The sequence below is a fragment of the Chaetura pelagica genome, unplaced genomic scaffold (genome assembly GCF_000747805.2).
Source record: "Chaetura pelagica isolate M959 unplaced genomic scaffold, ChaPel_1.0 scaffold128, whole genome shotgun sequence".
In the NCBI taxonomy this organism is placed as follows: Eukaryota; Metazoa; Chordata; class Aves; order Apodiformes; family Apodidae; genus Chaetura; species Chaetura pelagica.
In genome coordinates, this window is record NW_009954302.1 from 459569 (window position 1) to 472162 (window position 12594).

The 12594-nt window shown below is 42.7% G+C and overlaps 2 protein-coding genes across 2 annotated transcripts in view; one reads left to right on the forward strand and one right to left on the reverse strand.

Annotated features, from left to right (window-relative positions):
- The window catches only part of BEND3 (BEN domain containing 3), a 7636-nt gene extending 6790 nt beyond the window's left edge, over positions 1–846 (forward strand). The window contains 1 exon segment of the mRNA XM_010003852.1: positions 1–846. This exon segment is cut by the window's left edge and continues 18 nt beyond it. Within this exon segment, the coding sequence (XP_010002154.1) occupies positions 1–819 (819 nt within the window). The 3' untranslated portion in view covers positions 820–846.
- Positions 847–8091: 7245 nt separating this feature from the next.
- On the reverse strand, positions 8092–10961 carry LOC104394283 (chromosome unknown open reading frame, human C6orf203). The gene is made up of 3 exons (XM_010003853.1): positions 10531–10961; positions 9626–9698; positions 8092–8538 (listed from the first exon to the last, which is right to left on the reverse strand). The coding sequence occupies exons 1-3, from the start codon at positions 10956–10958 to the stop codon at positions 8362–8364; spliced, it is 678 nt and encodes a 225-aa protein (XP_010002155.1). The 5' UTR covers positions 10959–10961; the 3' UTR covers positions 8092–8361.
- Between the last annotated feature and the right edge of the window lie 1633 nt (positions 10962–12594).

A 12594-nucleotide genomic window follows, 5' to 3' on the forward strand; every position in this document is an offset into this window, starting at 1 on the left:
AAAGAACAGATTAAAAGCATATACGAAAGCAGTCTGTCCATAGGCAACTTTGCCTCTCGATTGCTTGTCCTCTTATTTCCTGAACTGTTCACTCACGAAAACTTACGGAAGCAATACAACTGCAGTGGGTCTTTAGGCAAGAAGCAGCTCGACCCCACTAGAATTAAATTAATCCGACACTACGTGCAGATACTGTACCCCAGGGCAAAGAACGACAGAGTGTGGACGTTGGAGTTTGTTGGGAAGCTTGACGAGAGGTGTCGGCGAAGAGACACGGAGCAGAGGCGCTCGTACCAGCAGCAACGCAAGGTCCACGTGCCGGGGCCTGAGAGGAGGGAATTCTTCAGCTATGCAATAAACTCCGAGAGGTTTCGAGAGGAATTCGAGGGGCCGCCGCTGCCGCCGGAAAGGAGCAGCAAGGATTTCTGCAAGATACCACTTGATGAACTCGTTGTTCCTAATCCAGACTTCCCTGTGCCTTCAGTGTATTTGCTGTCTGATAAGGAGGTGAGAGAGATCGTGCAGCAGAGCCTCTCAGTTGGCAACTTTGCTGCCAGGCTTCTGGTGAGACTCTTCCCTGAGCTCTTCACTCCGGAGAACCTCAGACTGCAGTACAACCATTCAGGTGCTTGTAATAAAAAACAGCTCGACCCAATCAGGCTGAGACTGATCCGACATTACGTGGAGGCAGTTTACCCCGTGGAGAAGATGGAAGAGGTGTGGCATTATGAATGTATCCCCAGCATCGACGAGAGGTGCCGGCGGCCCAACAGGAAAAAGTGCGATATACTGAAAAAAGCCAAGAAAGCAAAAAAGTGACGGGCTCCGGCAGTTCCTCTTAAGACTTTTGACCACTAAATTATTGTCAGGATTGTCACGCTTTTGGTCTAAGCTGAGGGCCCTGTCGGGAGCTGAGGGGGCTCAGCATCTCGGGCAGCTGGGCACTGGGTGTGTTGTGTGTCAGTGTGTGTGTTGGGAGGTGGGAAGTGGCTTTTACTGCGTTGTACCTGGGGAAGGAGCACAAGTCAGCAGCAGCTGGGCTATCCATGACTCGGTGCATGATCTTCAGACCATGCAGGTCCGTGTCTTGAAACTGTGTTACTCCACTCCCCGTTTCTGCATCTTTCTTTTTTATCACTTTCTAGTAACAAAGAACTATTTTTTCTTTTTTAATGGTGCTCTTCAGGGGCGGTTTTTCATTATACCCTTATAAACAGTTTTGTTAGTTAATCTGGAGTTTGAAATCTGACCTTAATTTAAATTTGAAAGTGCCACGTCTGCTTGGAAATCATTGGAATGTTAGACTTTGCTTCTACAGTAATTGCAGCTTCACGTTTGTTTTGTTCTTGATGATACTGAGAAACTGAAAACAATGATAGTGTCAAAGAATGGGTCAGAATGCTGCCATTTGCATTTTTGACTGTTACCCAGGTTTTGTTCCTAAAACCAAGAATTAACTTTAGAAGAATTAAGACGTTAATAGAGACACAATGTGAATGTTGGGGGTTTTTTATACTGACCCCACAAGCTTGATCCTGCCCCTGTGAGTTCCTTTTGTGTTGTCCAGTGTCACGGCTGGCGTGACTGAGGATGGCTTGGCTGAGCAGCAGAACAGACCCTGGGGTTTCAGGGTCCCCAGGTGGGAGCTGTGCTAATGTCACTTACCCTTTGATCAGTGCAGCACCATCGGGTGTAGAGCTGGTGACCTCTCACTTTGCCAAATTGACTTGAGTGTAGTTAGTAGCTGTTTGAAGGCGTTAACTGTGTGTGTATAACTTAGGTTCCTCCGGTCGAGTTTGCCTCGGCGTTATGTTCAGTTACAAAGACCACTGAGAACCCAATGTGAATTTGCTGTATGAGTCAACACTGGAGAGGGCTGCTTGAAAATCAGTTTTCCTCTTTTTGTTTGTTTGTTGTTTGTTTGGTTTTTTTTGATACTCAGAAATGGTGAGGGTCAAACATGATACTTTAAGACAGCCAAGACAGTGATTGCTGCCTGACTGTCACTGGGACATCTTGAAACAATCACTGATGTTCTCTGTGGTCCTTTTTTGTTGTTTACTTAGATGGGTCATAGTATCAAAATTTAATTCAATTCCAGTGTAATTTTCTATTTTAGCATTTGTAAGAAAGTACAAAATAATTGGTATTTTTACTTCAGATTTTTAGAATTTATTGTCCTTAGAGTCTTATTGATCCCTTTCTTTTAAAAGCAAAACAAAACCTTTTTTCCTAATGTGAAGAACTAGTAAAAGTATTATGTTAAACTGGGAGTAAACCCTAACAGATAGTAGCATTTGCTCCTTTTCCCCATATACTAGCAACATTCTCAAAGAATGTTTGAATAAAGTCATGAATGTACTAAATAATACACTGATGCTGTTATATTATATCCATTAAATGTTTCCTGTTGGTTTAAATAATAGCAAACCATGCACAAAGTGGATACCAGAGCAAGGATGGTTATAATAATAACATGAAAACATTTTACCAAAGATATAGAACGTTACCACGATGTCTGCATCTTATCTTTCATTTTAGTGCATAAATTGAGTCAATTGAATGTATCATAAACCAAGACTTCTCATGCCATTGTTTGCTACCTAGCACCTCTGTGAAGTTTTTTTTACATGCACTTTTGGGGGAGATGTAAAATGACAGAAATTCTTAACAGCTGCTTAATTTGTTGTTGCCAATGGCTGGCCAGAAGGTAAGAAACAGAATTGTATTTTCTTACCTTAATGTTTGTTTAACCACTTAGTGTTGTTGAAGCTCTCAGAAGAATTAGATCTTAACTTCTGTACAATTGGCAGATGTTACTGGCTAGCCTGCAAATCTGAGACCTACTGGCTTTTACTGTAGATGTTAAGACATTAAGTCAACAAATCAGGCCATTTATATTATTTACTAAGGAGAGAAAATCCAGTTTTCACCTTTTAAAATTGTTTCTGAAAGTGGGTAATGAATTATTTTAATTGGTTTTATTTCTCTTCTGTCTAATTGTTGTGTACATTCCTTCTATCTCACTCTTCACAAGCCTTTCATGATTGTGTGATTGTATGTTTTATAACTGGTAGCAAGAAAATACAGACATATGAATAGTGACATAGTTCACTGATGAAAAGCTCTTGCAGTGCATCTGAAGTACAGCCACTTCATCCACTTCGTCAGTCTTGTAAATAAATTAAAGGTATATTATTTTCATACAAGAGGGATGTTGTCTGGTGATTGCTTGACTATGAGTAGGAATTATTTTCCTATGAAGTCTGTTACTGTGACACAAGAGGTAAATGTTTCCCCATGAGGACAGTCAGACATTGGAATAGTCTCCCAGGGAAGTGCTGGATTCCCCCACATTGGGCAGTTTGAAGTCTCAGCTTGACAGGGAGCTGAGCCACCTCATGTCAGAAGTGCTTAGAGAACTTGGGCCAGATGATCCTTGAGGTCCCTTCCAACCTGCCATTCCTGGATTCTATGCTCTGTGGTAACCTTAGCTAGTTGGACAATACAGAAGTGAAAACACCCTGGTTTGCTGCAGCCATTTAGATTTTTGTCTTTCAGACTTCTTGTTTAAAAGAATAAGCTTGTCATTTTGAAAAGGAGGCTATAATAGCAGATAGGTAGATATTGAAGTGTTTGGAACATACATGGCCATGCACACACTGACTTCCTATGGATGAATGTTACTTTCCACCTTACCAGGTCAGTAAACCCTCTTAAAGTAAATATCGTGTCATTACTTCTTATAGTTCAAATATATCAGCTTCAGATAAGCTTTGAATAGGCCGCTTGTAACAGCCTTCTAAAAGAAGCAGGGTAATATATCACAGTTCTCTATTTTTTTGTGTCTTACCTGTTTTCTACGAATTAAAAACTTACTGAGAAGCTCTGTAAAAGATGTAAAACAGCACATCAAAAGGGAGATCAAGTGTGCAGCAGTTTATTAACTATTCAGCTGACAGAAGCAACAAGTGAGCAAATGAGAAAAACTTTTATTTCCAGTCAACCATTTTGTGATGCTAAGGCATGACAGCCACCAAAGTCTTTCATCTGCTAGGAAATGCTCATGACTCTTTCTTCTTGTCTTCAAAAATGCATATAATTTATTCCTAGATATATTTTTTTTAAAATCTGTCATTTGTCTTTTCAATTATTGTTTGATATTTATATGATATTACAGCATTGAGGACCAGAATTGTGTGCTCAGTGCTCTACAAAGGCATACCAGGTCCCATTTCATGCTGGAAGGGGCTAACGTGAATTTTACAGCCCAAGAAAAGCAGAAAATAATATGCAGGTTTTAGTTTTATTTAGATTTTGTTTCACTGATTGCAACATGAAACAGCTGGAAGATTCAGTGTCTTAATCTTGCCTGTACTGAGGATGGGTCATAAATTGACAAGTGTTCTTACTTCTCAGGAACATTTTAGTTGATTGTACTTAAAATCTATGGGAGAAAAAGTGTGGCAAGTTCAAGCCTATGACTGGTCTGAGTAAATCAAACAATTCCCATCCCTTTCACTGCCAACATTTCTTCACTGCCTTGGTTTGACTTTCAGATTTTTTTCCATTGTTCCTGCAACTCAGCACCAACAGTTACGAGTTTTTCCCGAGGAACATTCTGAAAAGAGCCTTCTAAATGTGTTTGAAGTTGTTTAATATGAATAGCTGAAGTGATGGGTTAGTTCCCTCTCTTAATTCTCTCTGCTAAGAAAGACATAAAAAGGAAGAAATCCCTCCAATATTCTTTTCTACCTACTTTTTTGTCACAGTAAATATCAAGATAGATAAATTTCTAGTAGTAACAGTGCATTCAAAATCCTCATTTTACTCCCTCCAAGATAATTCATCTACTTTTTTTTCTGGCAGTGACAGTCTTAATTTCTGACAGAATTCTCACAGAACAGATAATACTCATTATTCACTTTCCCACAGCTGACAGAAACCCTGTTTTGAGAGGTCTTCTCTCCTGCAGCAGAGCACTGGCTGAAGGAGCTGCCCTGGGTTGGCCAGTCCCAGTGCTGGAAGCAGGCGACTCCCAGGGAAATCAAAACTCCATCATATCCACAACACTTCTCTCATACCTTAATCAGACTGGCAGGAGATGAGCCCTTACACTGTATTATTTGTATCCAGCATTTTCCTTTTCATTTGTGTCATTTTCTAGATGCCATCTTTTCTAGTTAGTGGCCAGGAAAGCCTGACATAGGCTGACCTGCTCACTCCATCTTCTGATCTGTTCCAGGATGGGGCTGTTGTCCCCATGGAGCATTTTTCTTTCCTTAACAGTTCTGAAAGAACTTTCATCCTCACAGGAAGGGAAGAGCTGTAATAGAAGGGAAGTAACACTGTTCTAGAGAATATGACATGTTCTTTTCCTAGTTCTACCCTGTCTCCCTCCACCAAAGGCAAATATGAATGGAATAAACCTGTTGTTTGGGGTTATTTTAACCAGGTTTTCCTTCTTCTTAAAAAATGTGATTTCCCAGTCAAAAAAGAGGCAAAAAAAATTCACTGTGTGTCCAGTCACATTAGAATTTATGTTAATAGCTGGAAAAAAAATAAATTGTGATTGCTTAAGACTGGAGGAAGATCAGCTCATCATTATCCCCACACACACGCAAATGTCAAGTAATCATTCCCAATTTCCTTCATAAATGTAATTATGGCAAAACAACTGTCATTGTTTCCAGAGGCATTTTGTAGTGATGTGTGTTGGTGCTCACTTCCCTGGGAGGCCGAACACTCCTTTAATCCTGACATTTTTGGGAAGGTACCACTTCAGTTAGCTCATGAGGCAGGGTGTGTTAGGCAAGGCCTAAAAACATTCCCTGTGGAAAGAAAATCCTGAGCTACCTGTCGGGTAAGAATAAGTCCCGCGATAGGATCACATCCCTGGAGATTTGATCCCTTGTGTAAAACCTATGAGTGTGTCTTTATGTCATGTAATGCTTTCCCCTGTCTCTCTTGCTTCCTATCTTTTTCCAAGAAGAAAACCCCAGGGCCTCCTCGACACGCTTGTCTGTGTGTGAATTGAATATTCGAGTGCTGGAAACCCAGTTATTTTCATCTCTAGCAGTACCCAGATCTGTGTGGCCCCCATGCAGCCCCTGTGCTCCCCTCTGCCCACGTGTGCCACTGCAGTGGGTGGGCACAGCTGCTGAAGGACACTGTCCTGCTCTGCTGTGCCTTTAGAGAAACCACACAACACCTAGAAGGCAGCTGACTGGCCTGCCTGGCATCACCTCAGCCATTAAGGAGGCCTTGCCTTGCTTTAGCTCCCTGCCCACATGTGCAACAGCTGCAGGAACAAGCACCCAGCACTGCAAGGCCCCAGTAAAGGGGTCTGAGCACCACGGCAGCTTCTCTAGACAGCTATGTGTAGCCAAGCAGAACAGCCACTTACCTTCCCTTACAGTTTTCCTCTGAGATCACCCTGCCTGTGACTGAAGCTTTTTTTTCTGAAGCCAACAGGTGCAGTTCTCTCTCCCAACTAGTTCAATCCTGACTGCAGAGACTGTCTCCCATCACAAGGCTCCTTGGGAAGCCTGCGTCTCTCTGTCCCTTTACCTTGCTGATTCCACTAGTGGATCAACACTTGCAACCTAAGAAAGCTGTTGCCACCTTTGCCTGGACACTAGTGAAGAGCTGTTTTTTGATGGCAGGCACAGAATCATAAAATGGTTTGGGTTGGAAGAGACCATTAAAGGTCATCTAGTCCAACCTCCCCGCAGTGATCACAGACACCTCCCACTAGATCAGGTTGCTCAGAGTGCCACCTGACCCAGCCTTGAACACTTCCAGGAATGAAGAATCCACAGCTTCTCTGAGAAATCTGTTCCAGTGTCTTATCACCCTCATTTCTTCCTTATATCCAAGCTAAACAACTCGACCCTCTTTCAGAGTAAAATCCTTGGCCCTTGTTCTGTCACTACAGGCCTTGGCAAAAAGTCTCTCAGTTGTCACCAGAAGAGAGCTAGGTCTTCATTACAACCTCTTGTCTACTTTACTTCCCAGTAGGCTTTTTAGACACTCACATCTAAGGTTTTGGTGTAATGTTGTATTTATATTGTCCAACTCAATAAATTACCCTGCTTGTGCTCTTACGTCAATGGCTTTCAGGGATGCAGCTTCCCTGCTCATCTTGGATGCCAGGCAAGTGTTGGCTCTTTTTGTTGCTCTTGGTTTTATCTTAGGCAGAACGAACCCTTTCAGAAAGTTAATTTCTTTGTGTCTGTACCTTGGCTATCCCCAAGCCCCAGAGCATTCCTGAAGTTTACCCAAGGGAAAGAGTCCCAGAGTAAGCTCCAGCAGCCTGTTCTGGGCTATCTTCTTCCCTCTGCACTCATCAGATTAGGCAGGGAACAGACCATGAACTGAGTGAACAGTAGCTACCCACTCCTACTGGCCAGTTTTTCTGTAGACATACAACTGGATGTGGCTGCCTGAACATGAGGAAACACAGTAAAAATTCCAGCTGTGCCACAGTTCAATCAACAAACTGCTGGGGTTGGGAGAAGCATGCATTCAACATTACCAGTGGTGACTCCTGAGGCACCTGTCCTCAGAGACAGTGTTTTCCTGTAGCAACACAGACACGAGCTTTCCATCACAGCCTGGTCTGACCTTTGCTCAGACCTTCACACCACCAAGTATGACACACTCCCTTAAATGCCACCTGAAACCGAATACGCGACAAACCCGAGATTTCGTTTTCCTCTGCACAGCTACTGAAATGGTAAAAATCAGCAGAGCTACACGTCTCCCCACTGATCTGCTTCTCCATGGGAGCAGAGAATCTGCCATAACTCATTCTCTGATCCCATGAAGGTTCCCTGCTCAGAAAAGGGAGCTGCAACCAGTGTCGTTTGCTTTCTTGGTGTAGCAGCAGTGTATGTAAGCACAGAGTTGGGACCCTTAACTAAGATCAATCCAATAATTAAACAGGAAGCAACTTTACATAAATGGGCTTTTCATCCCTATTACCTATTTCATGAACCTAGGTAGAAAACCAAGAAAGCAGTCCTGGCATGCTGTAATGTCAGTTTTAAGGTAACTTTTCTGATTAACAAGACTAGGCAGCAATTAACCACTGATCAAGTTAGTCTTTATTGGTTCATTATATATAACTTCTGGAAGGAAATTGCCTGGATCTTTCATCCCACACTACCATGAAACAAAACCAACAGCAAACAGTGACAGGCTTGTTGCATGAATATTGATGTACACAGCAGAGGGAGATCACATTCCAACACAAACCCTTAAAAAAGGGTACTGTCAATTTTGTTTAACCAAAATTCATATTGAACAACAAAGAGACTCTTCTGCAAAAGACCTTATGCTGCCACATGCAACCCCTTGTTACTTAAGTACATCCTGTTTGGGCACTTTTAAGCTTTTCCAACGTCTCAAAATCACTTTGTATTTTTCACTCTCAGTTTTGTTAGATGCTTTTTTTAAGACTACCCGCATAACCACAGCAGTTCCTGTCTCTTTGTCTTCACCAACTATCAGATCCAGCGTGTCACCAATTTTCACCTGGAAACAAAAAGATGAGTGATTATAAACATTCCCTGGGGAAAAGAAAGCCCCAAAGTCTATGTCCAATCTTAATCTTGCTCCTTTCCATTCAATATTCTCACCTCACAGGACAGAAGAAAGGCAGGCAATACTGGACCCATTACAGATTCTTCTAGGGAAGCCCTGGCAATAAGCAATTAAATGTCTCAGTACACTTCTCTGCCAAGACCCTGTTCTACAACTGACACCAAACTGTGAAAAAGGTGTCATCTATTTTGATTTTTTTTTTTTTTTCCTGAAGGATGCCAATCTTTTTGTATCAACACAGACAAAAAAAAAAAACAAAACAGCAAAATGCAAAGTTTTCCCTCCTTTCTTTAAAAACATTTGAAGTGCTTTAAAAAAAAACAAAGTGCTGGCCAACTGCTCATGTTCCTTTCAAAAGAGAAAATAAAAAAACTAGCCTTAATTTTAGGAGATAAGGAATTAAAACCTCCCTTCTTACTGCCTTTTAATGACAGTAACCACCACCTAGGATCACTCTGGCACAAAGGGAGGGCAGAAGTATGTTTGTTACCATTCTGGTGAGCTCTGTTAGGAACCAGTATGGCCTGCAGCCCTCCAGGCTCCTCCCCTAACTGTGTTCCTGTGTGCTCTTCTATAGATCCAATAACCCTTCCTGAGCTACTCCAGTTTCAATCCCTTTCTATCATCAATCTTTCTCCTTTAATCATGTGCCTGCTCCACCAGTATCTCAAGATTTAATCATTCCTACTCCACTAGCCTCTCATCTATCATCACTTCCTTCAGCACCTTAGAAAGTTCTGTCCTTTCTACCATCTGCCTCCTCCTGAATTGCAGCCTTAGATTTTACCTTCTAAAAACCACAAAGTCTGCCTCAGGGAAGAATGTCTTACCCAGGGAATCACACACACACACACACACACAAAGCTGGCAGTGGTGTTAGCAATGCTACTCATTCACCTTTGCAGAGCCATTTAGTGGTTAGCTCTTCTGACCCAAATAAAAGGAAGGTGAAGAAGAGGTCATGCCTCAGTTATTTTCTTGTACTGGATTAAAAGATGGAAATTTTAAAAAGTCTTACAGTTCTACTTTTCTTCCATAGTTTTTCTCCATTCAGCCTGAGTTCATTATTGTAGAATGCATCTTCTACTTTACTGAGAAAAAACAAGGTTTTATTGCATTTACAGGGTGCAGCAGAACAAATGCAATTGTTTCTTTGCAGATACACAAGAACACCACCCACGTGACAGGCACATTTCCACAACTCTTAATTTGCACATAAAGGATACCTCTATTTAAGGTCAAGACAGACTTCAACTGGAAGTAAAGAAAAAGCCTTTCATAGATATTAAATGAAATAATAGATGATAGTTGCTCTGTGCCACAGGTGCAAACAATAAAAAGCTGTTTCTAAAGAACAGTCTCCTGACTATGAATAATGTCCCCTTTCCTGCACCAGTCAGCCTAACAATATTCAAGTTATCAGGTTATACTAATTATTACACTAATATTCTCTTCTAACAAGATTGCAATATAAGGCTTCTGTAGTTTGCATGAGATCAAACATTGTCCTATATTTACAGACTGCACATTTACCTGGTTGCCCTAGCACGTCAGGTTTCTACTCAGCATTGCCTCTTTCTACAGCCATTAAGCAGCCTATTATTTTACTCCCTTGATCTCAAATTAATCTTTTTTGTATTACTTAGTACAATATTTTGCACTTTCTTCAGGTGACTGATAGAAAATGCCTCCTCAGCAATCTCAAGACATATTGCAGACAGAGAAAAGCAGAAAAAAGGCTGTTTCAAGGGAAGTAAGGGGAAACAAAGAACACCCATACATACATCCAAAACATCTTTTGAGACAGTCAAAACAGCTACACCAAAAAAAAAAAAAATCAGAGTCATTTGAGCAATAAAATGGTATCAAAACTCAAATTTTAGGTGCATGACACAATCAACAGATTGTTTCTTCCATACTTACTTTCTTGCAATGTCTAGACCAGCTTTAATGACCACATCATATCGAAGAGACTGCACAACTTTTTCAAGATCCTTATAATCTTTTACTATGTTGGGGTCATTTTCATATTCATCTTCCAAATAGTCTTCCTCTTCATCTTCGTCCTCCTCTTCCTCTTGTAGAGTTTGTGTGCTCCTTTTAGAGCTTTTGGTACTTTTGTTCCGCAGAGAAAGTACTGAGAGATACTCTGGAGAAAGTCTTAGTGCACAGAGTTTTTTTACTGGGGAAAAGCTGAAATATCTTCTGTAGTTGACTGTGCTTGCTTGACAGCTACAGAATGTGCTTCTCCTCCAAGAGAGACACAGTTTATTCGAGGGGAATTTCTCCCACAGTCCAAACCAAACATTTAGTTTTCTAAAAGTAGTGATGGGGAGCCTGAAGCCAGTCATAGCATGCCCTAAAATAAAACAAACATTCATACCTAAAAATGAGCAACTGCTTTAACTACTGGAAGGATTTGATCAGGCTTGGCATAACAGTTGCTACAAAAGTATGATTATCTAGTTCCCTATGGAGCAGTGCCTCATCTAAAAAGGCTTTATGATCTGCCTTTCTCATACACTGCCCACCATTACTCAGAGCTAAAAATATCAGATGAAAAACAAACACTATAAACCCCAGTGGAACACTCCATTTGTCATTCCTTTTCCAGTACTTCATATCAACTGTCCAAACACATCTGTGGTGTTTTCCTCCCTGGATCTGAAATACAATTCACAGAAGACACACAAGCCAAGCTAGTGAGGAGCACAGGGAAGTCAGGTTGCTGGCTAACAGAAAGCTGCTCAACACCAGCCTGTGCTCAGACCACAAGACTCCTGCACAGCAGAATGCTGCACAGTGCTGCCCTGCTTCTCCAGCTGCCCACCAGCTTCAGGGGAGACTTCAGGAGAAGTAACACTGCTCTGTGTGCTGGACTGACACAGGATCACAGAATGGTTGAAGCTGGAAGGGACCTCTGCATCTCAGCTAGTCTAAGCCCCTGTTAAAGCAGGTTCACCTACAGCAGACTGCACAGGATCACGTCCAGGTGGGTCTTGAGTATCTCCAGAGAAGGAGACTCCACAACCTCCCTGGGCAGCCTGTCCCAGGGCTCCATCACCCTCACAGGAAAGAAGTTCTTCCTCATGTTCAGAGGGAACTTCCTGTGTTCCAGTTTGTGCCCCCTGCCCCCTTCTCCTGTCACTGGGCACCACTGCAAAGAATCTGGTCCCATCCTCTTGACACCCACCCTTCAGATGTTTTTCAGCATCGATAAGGTCTCAGTCTCCTGTTCTTCAGGCTAAAAGAGACCCACCTCCCTCAGCCCTTGCTCTGGTCCCCTGATAATTTGTGTTGCCCTCTGCTGGGTTTTCTCCAGTAGTTCTTGTCCTTCTGGAACTGGGGAACCCAGACCTGCCCCCAGGGCTGCAGGGGAGGCCTCCCCAGGGCAGAGCAAGAGCAGGAGAACCTCCCTGAGCTCCTGGACAAGCTCTTCTCGATACACCCCAGGGTGACACTGGCTTTCCTGGCCACAAGGGCACTAGCAACAAGGTCACCAGCAACAAGCCTCATGTGCAAGCTCCCTTCCAGAGCCATCCCTAACCTGGGAGAAACAGGTGGGGACGCCCCCCAAAACCCTCCCAGCTTTCTTTCAACACCCTTAGAAACTGATTTAAACCCCTTCCTTGGCGAGCAGAGCGCCCTGGCCTGACACAGGCAGAAACATTTGTCTTCTCTGCGGGGCTGGGGCTTGTTTTTTCCCTGCACTCCTTCAAAAAAAAAACCAAAACACCTGAACGAGGGGGGTTTTTGTGGTTGGGGAAATGAAATCAAAGAAAGCCGTGTAAAAAATAACCACAAGTCCCACCTTCAAACCCACACGGCGCGTTAAGTTTCAACTTCAAGCCGGCCAGGTCAGACTTGTAACACCTCCCCCCAAGCTTGGGGGGAAGGCAAAACCCCCCAGGAACAGTTACTTGAAGCCGCTTAACCAGGATTCTTTGCCCCTTCCCAGCGCCCGGCCCCGCCAGGCCGCAGCCAACC

Bases quoted from the DNA above. Each gene is read 5' to 3' on its own strand.
- LOC104394283 (XM_010003853.1), bottom strand. From the start codon at position 10,958: ATGACTGGCTTCAGGCTCCCCATCACTACTTTTAGAAAACTAAATGTT. The intron at 9,699-10,530 runs GTAAGTATGGAA...GTTTTTTCTCAG, and splicing joins GGTCTAGACATTGCAAGAAA to TAAAGTAGAAGATGCATTCT. The intron at 8,539-9,625 runs GTAAGACTTTTT...TTTTGTTTCCAG, and splicing joins TATGGAAGAAAAGTAGAACT to GTGAAAATTGGTGACACGCT.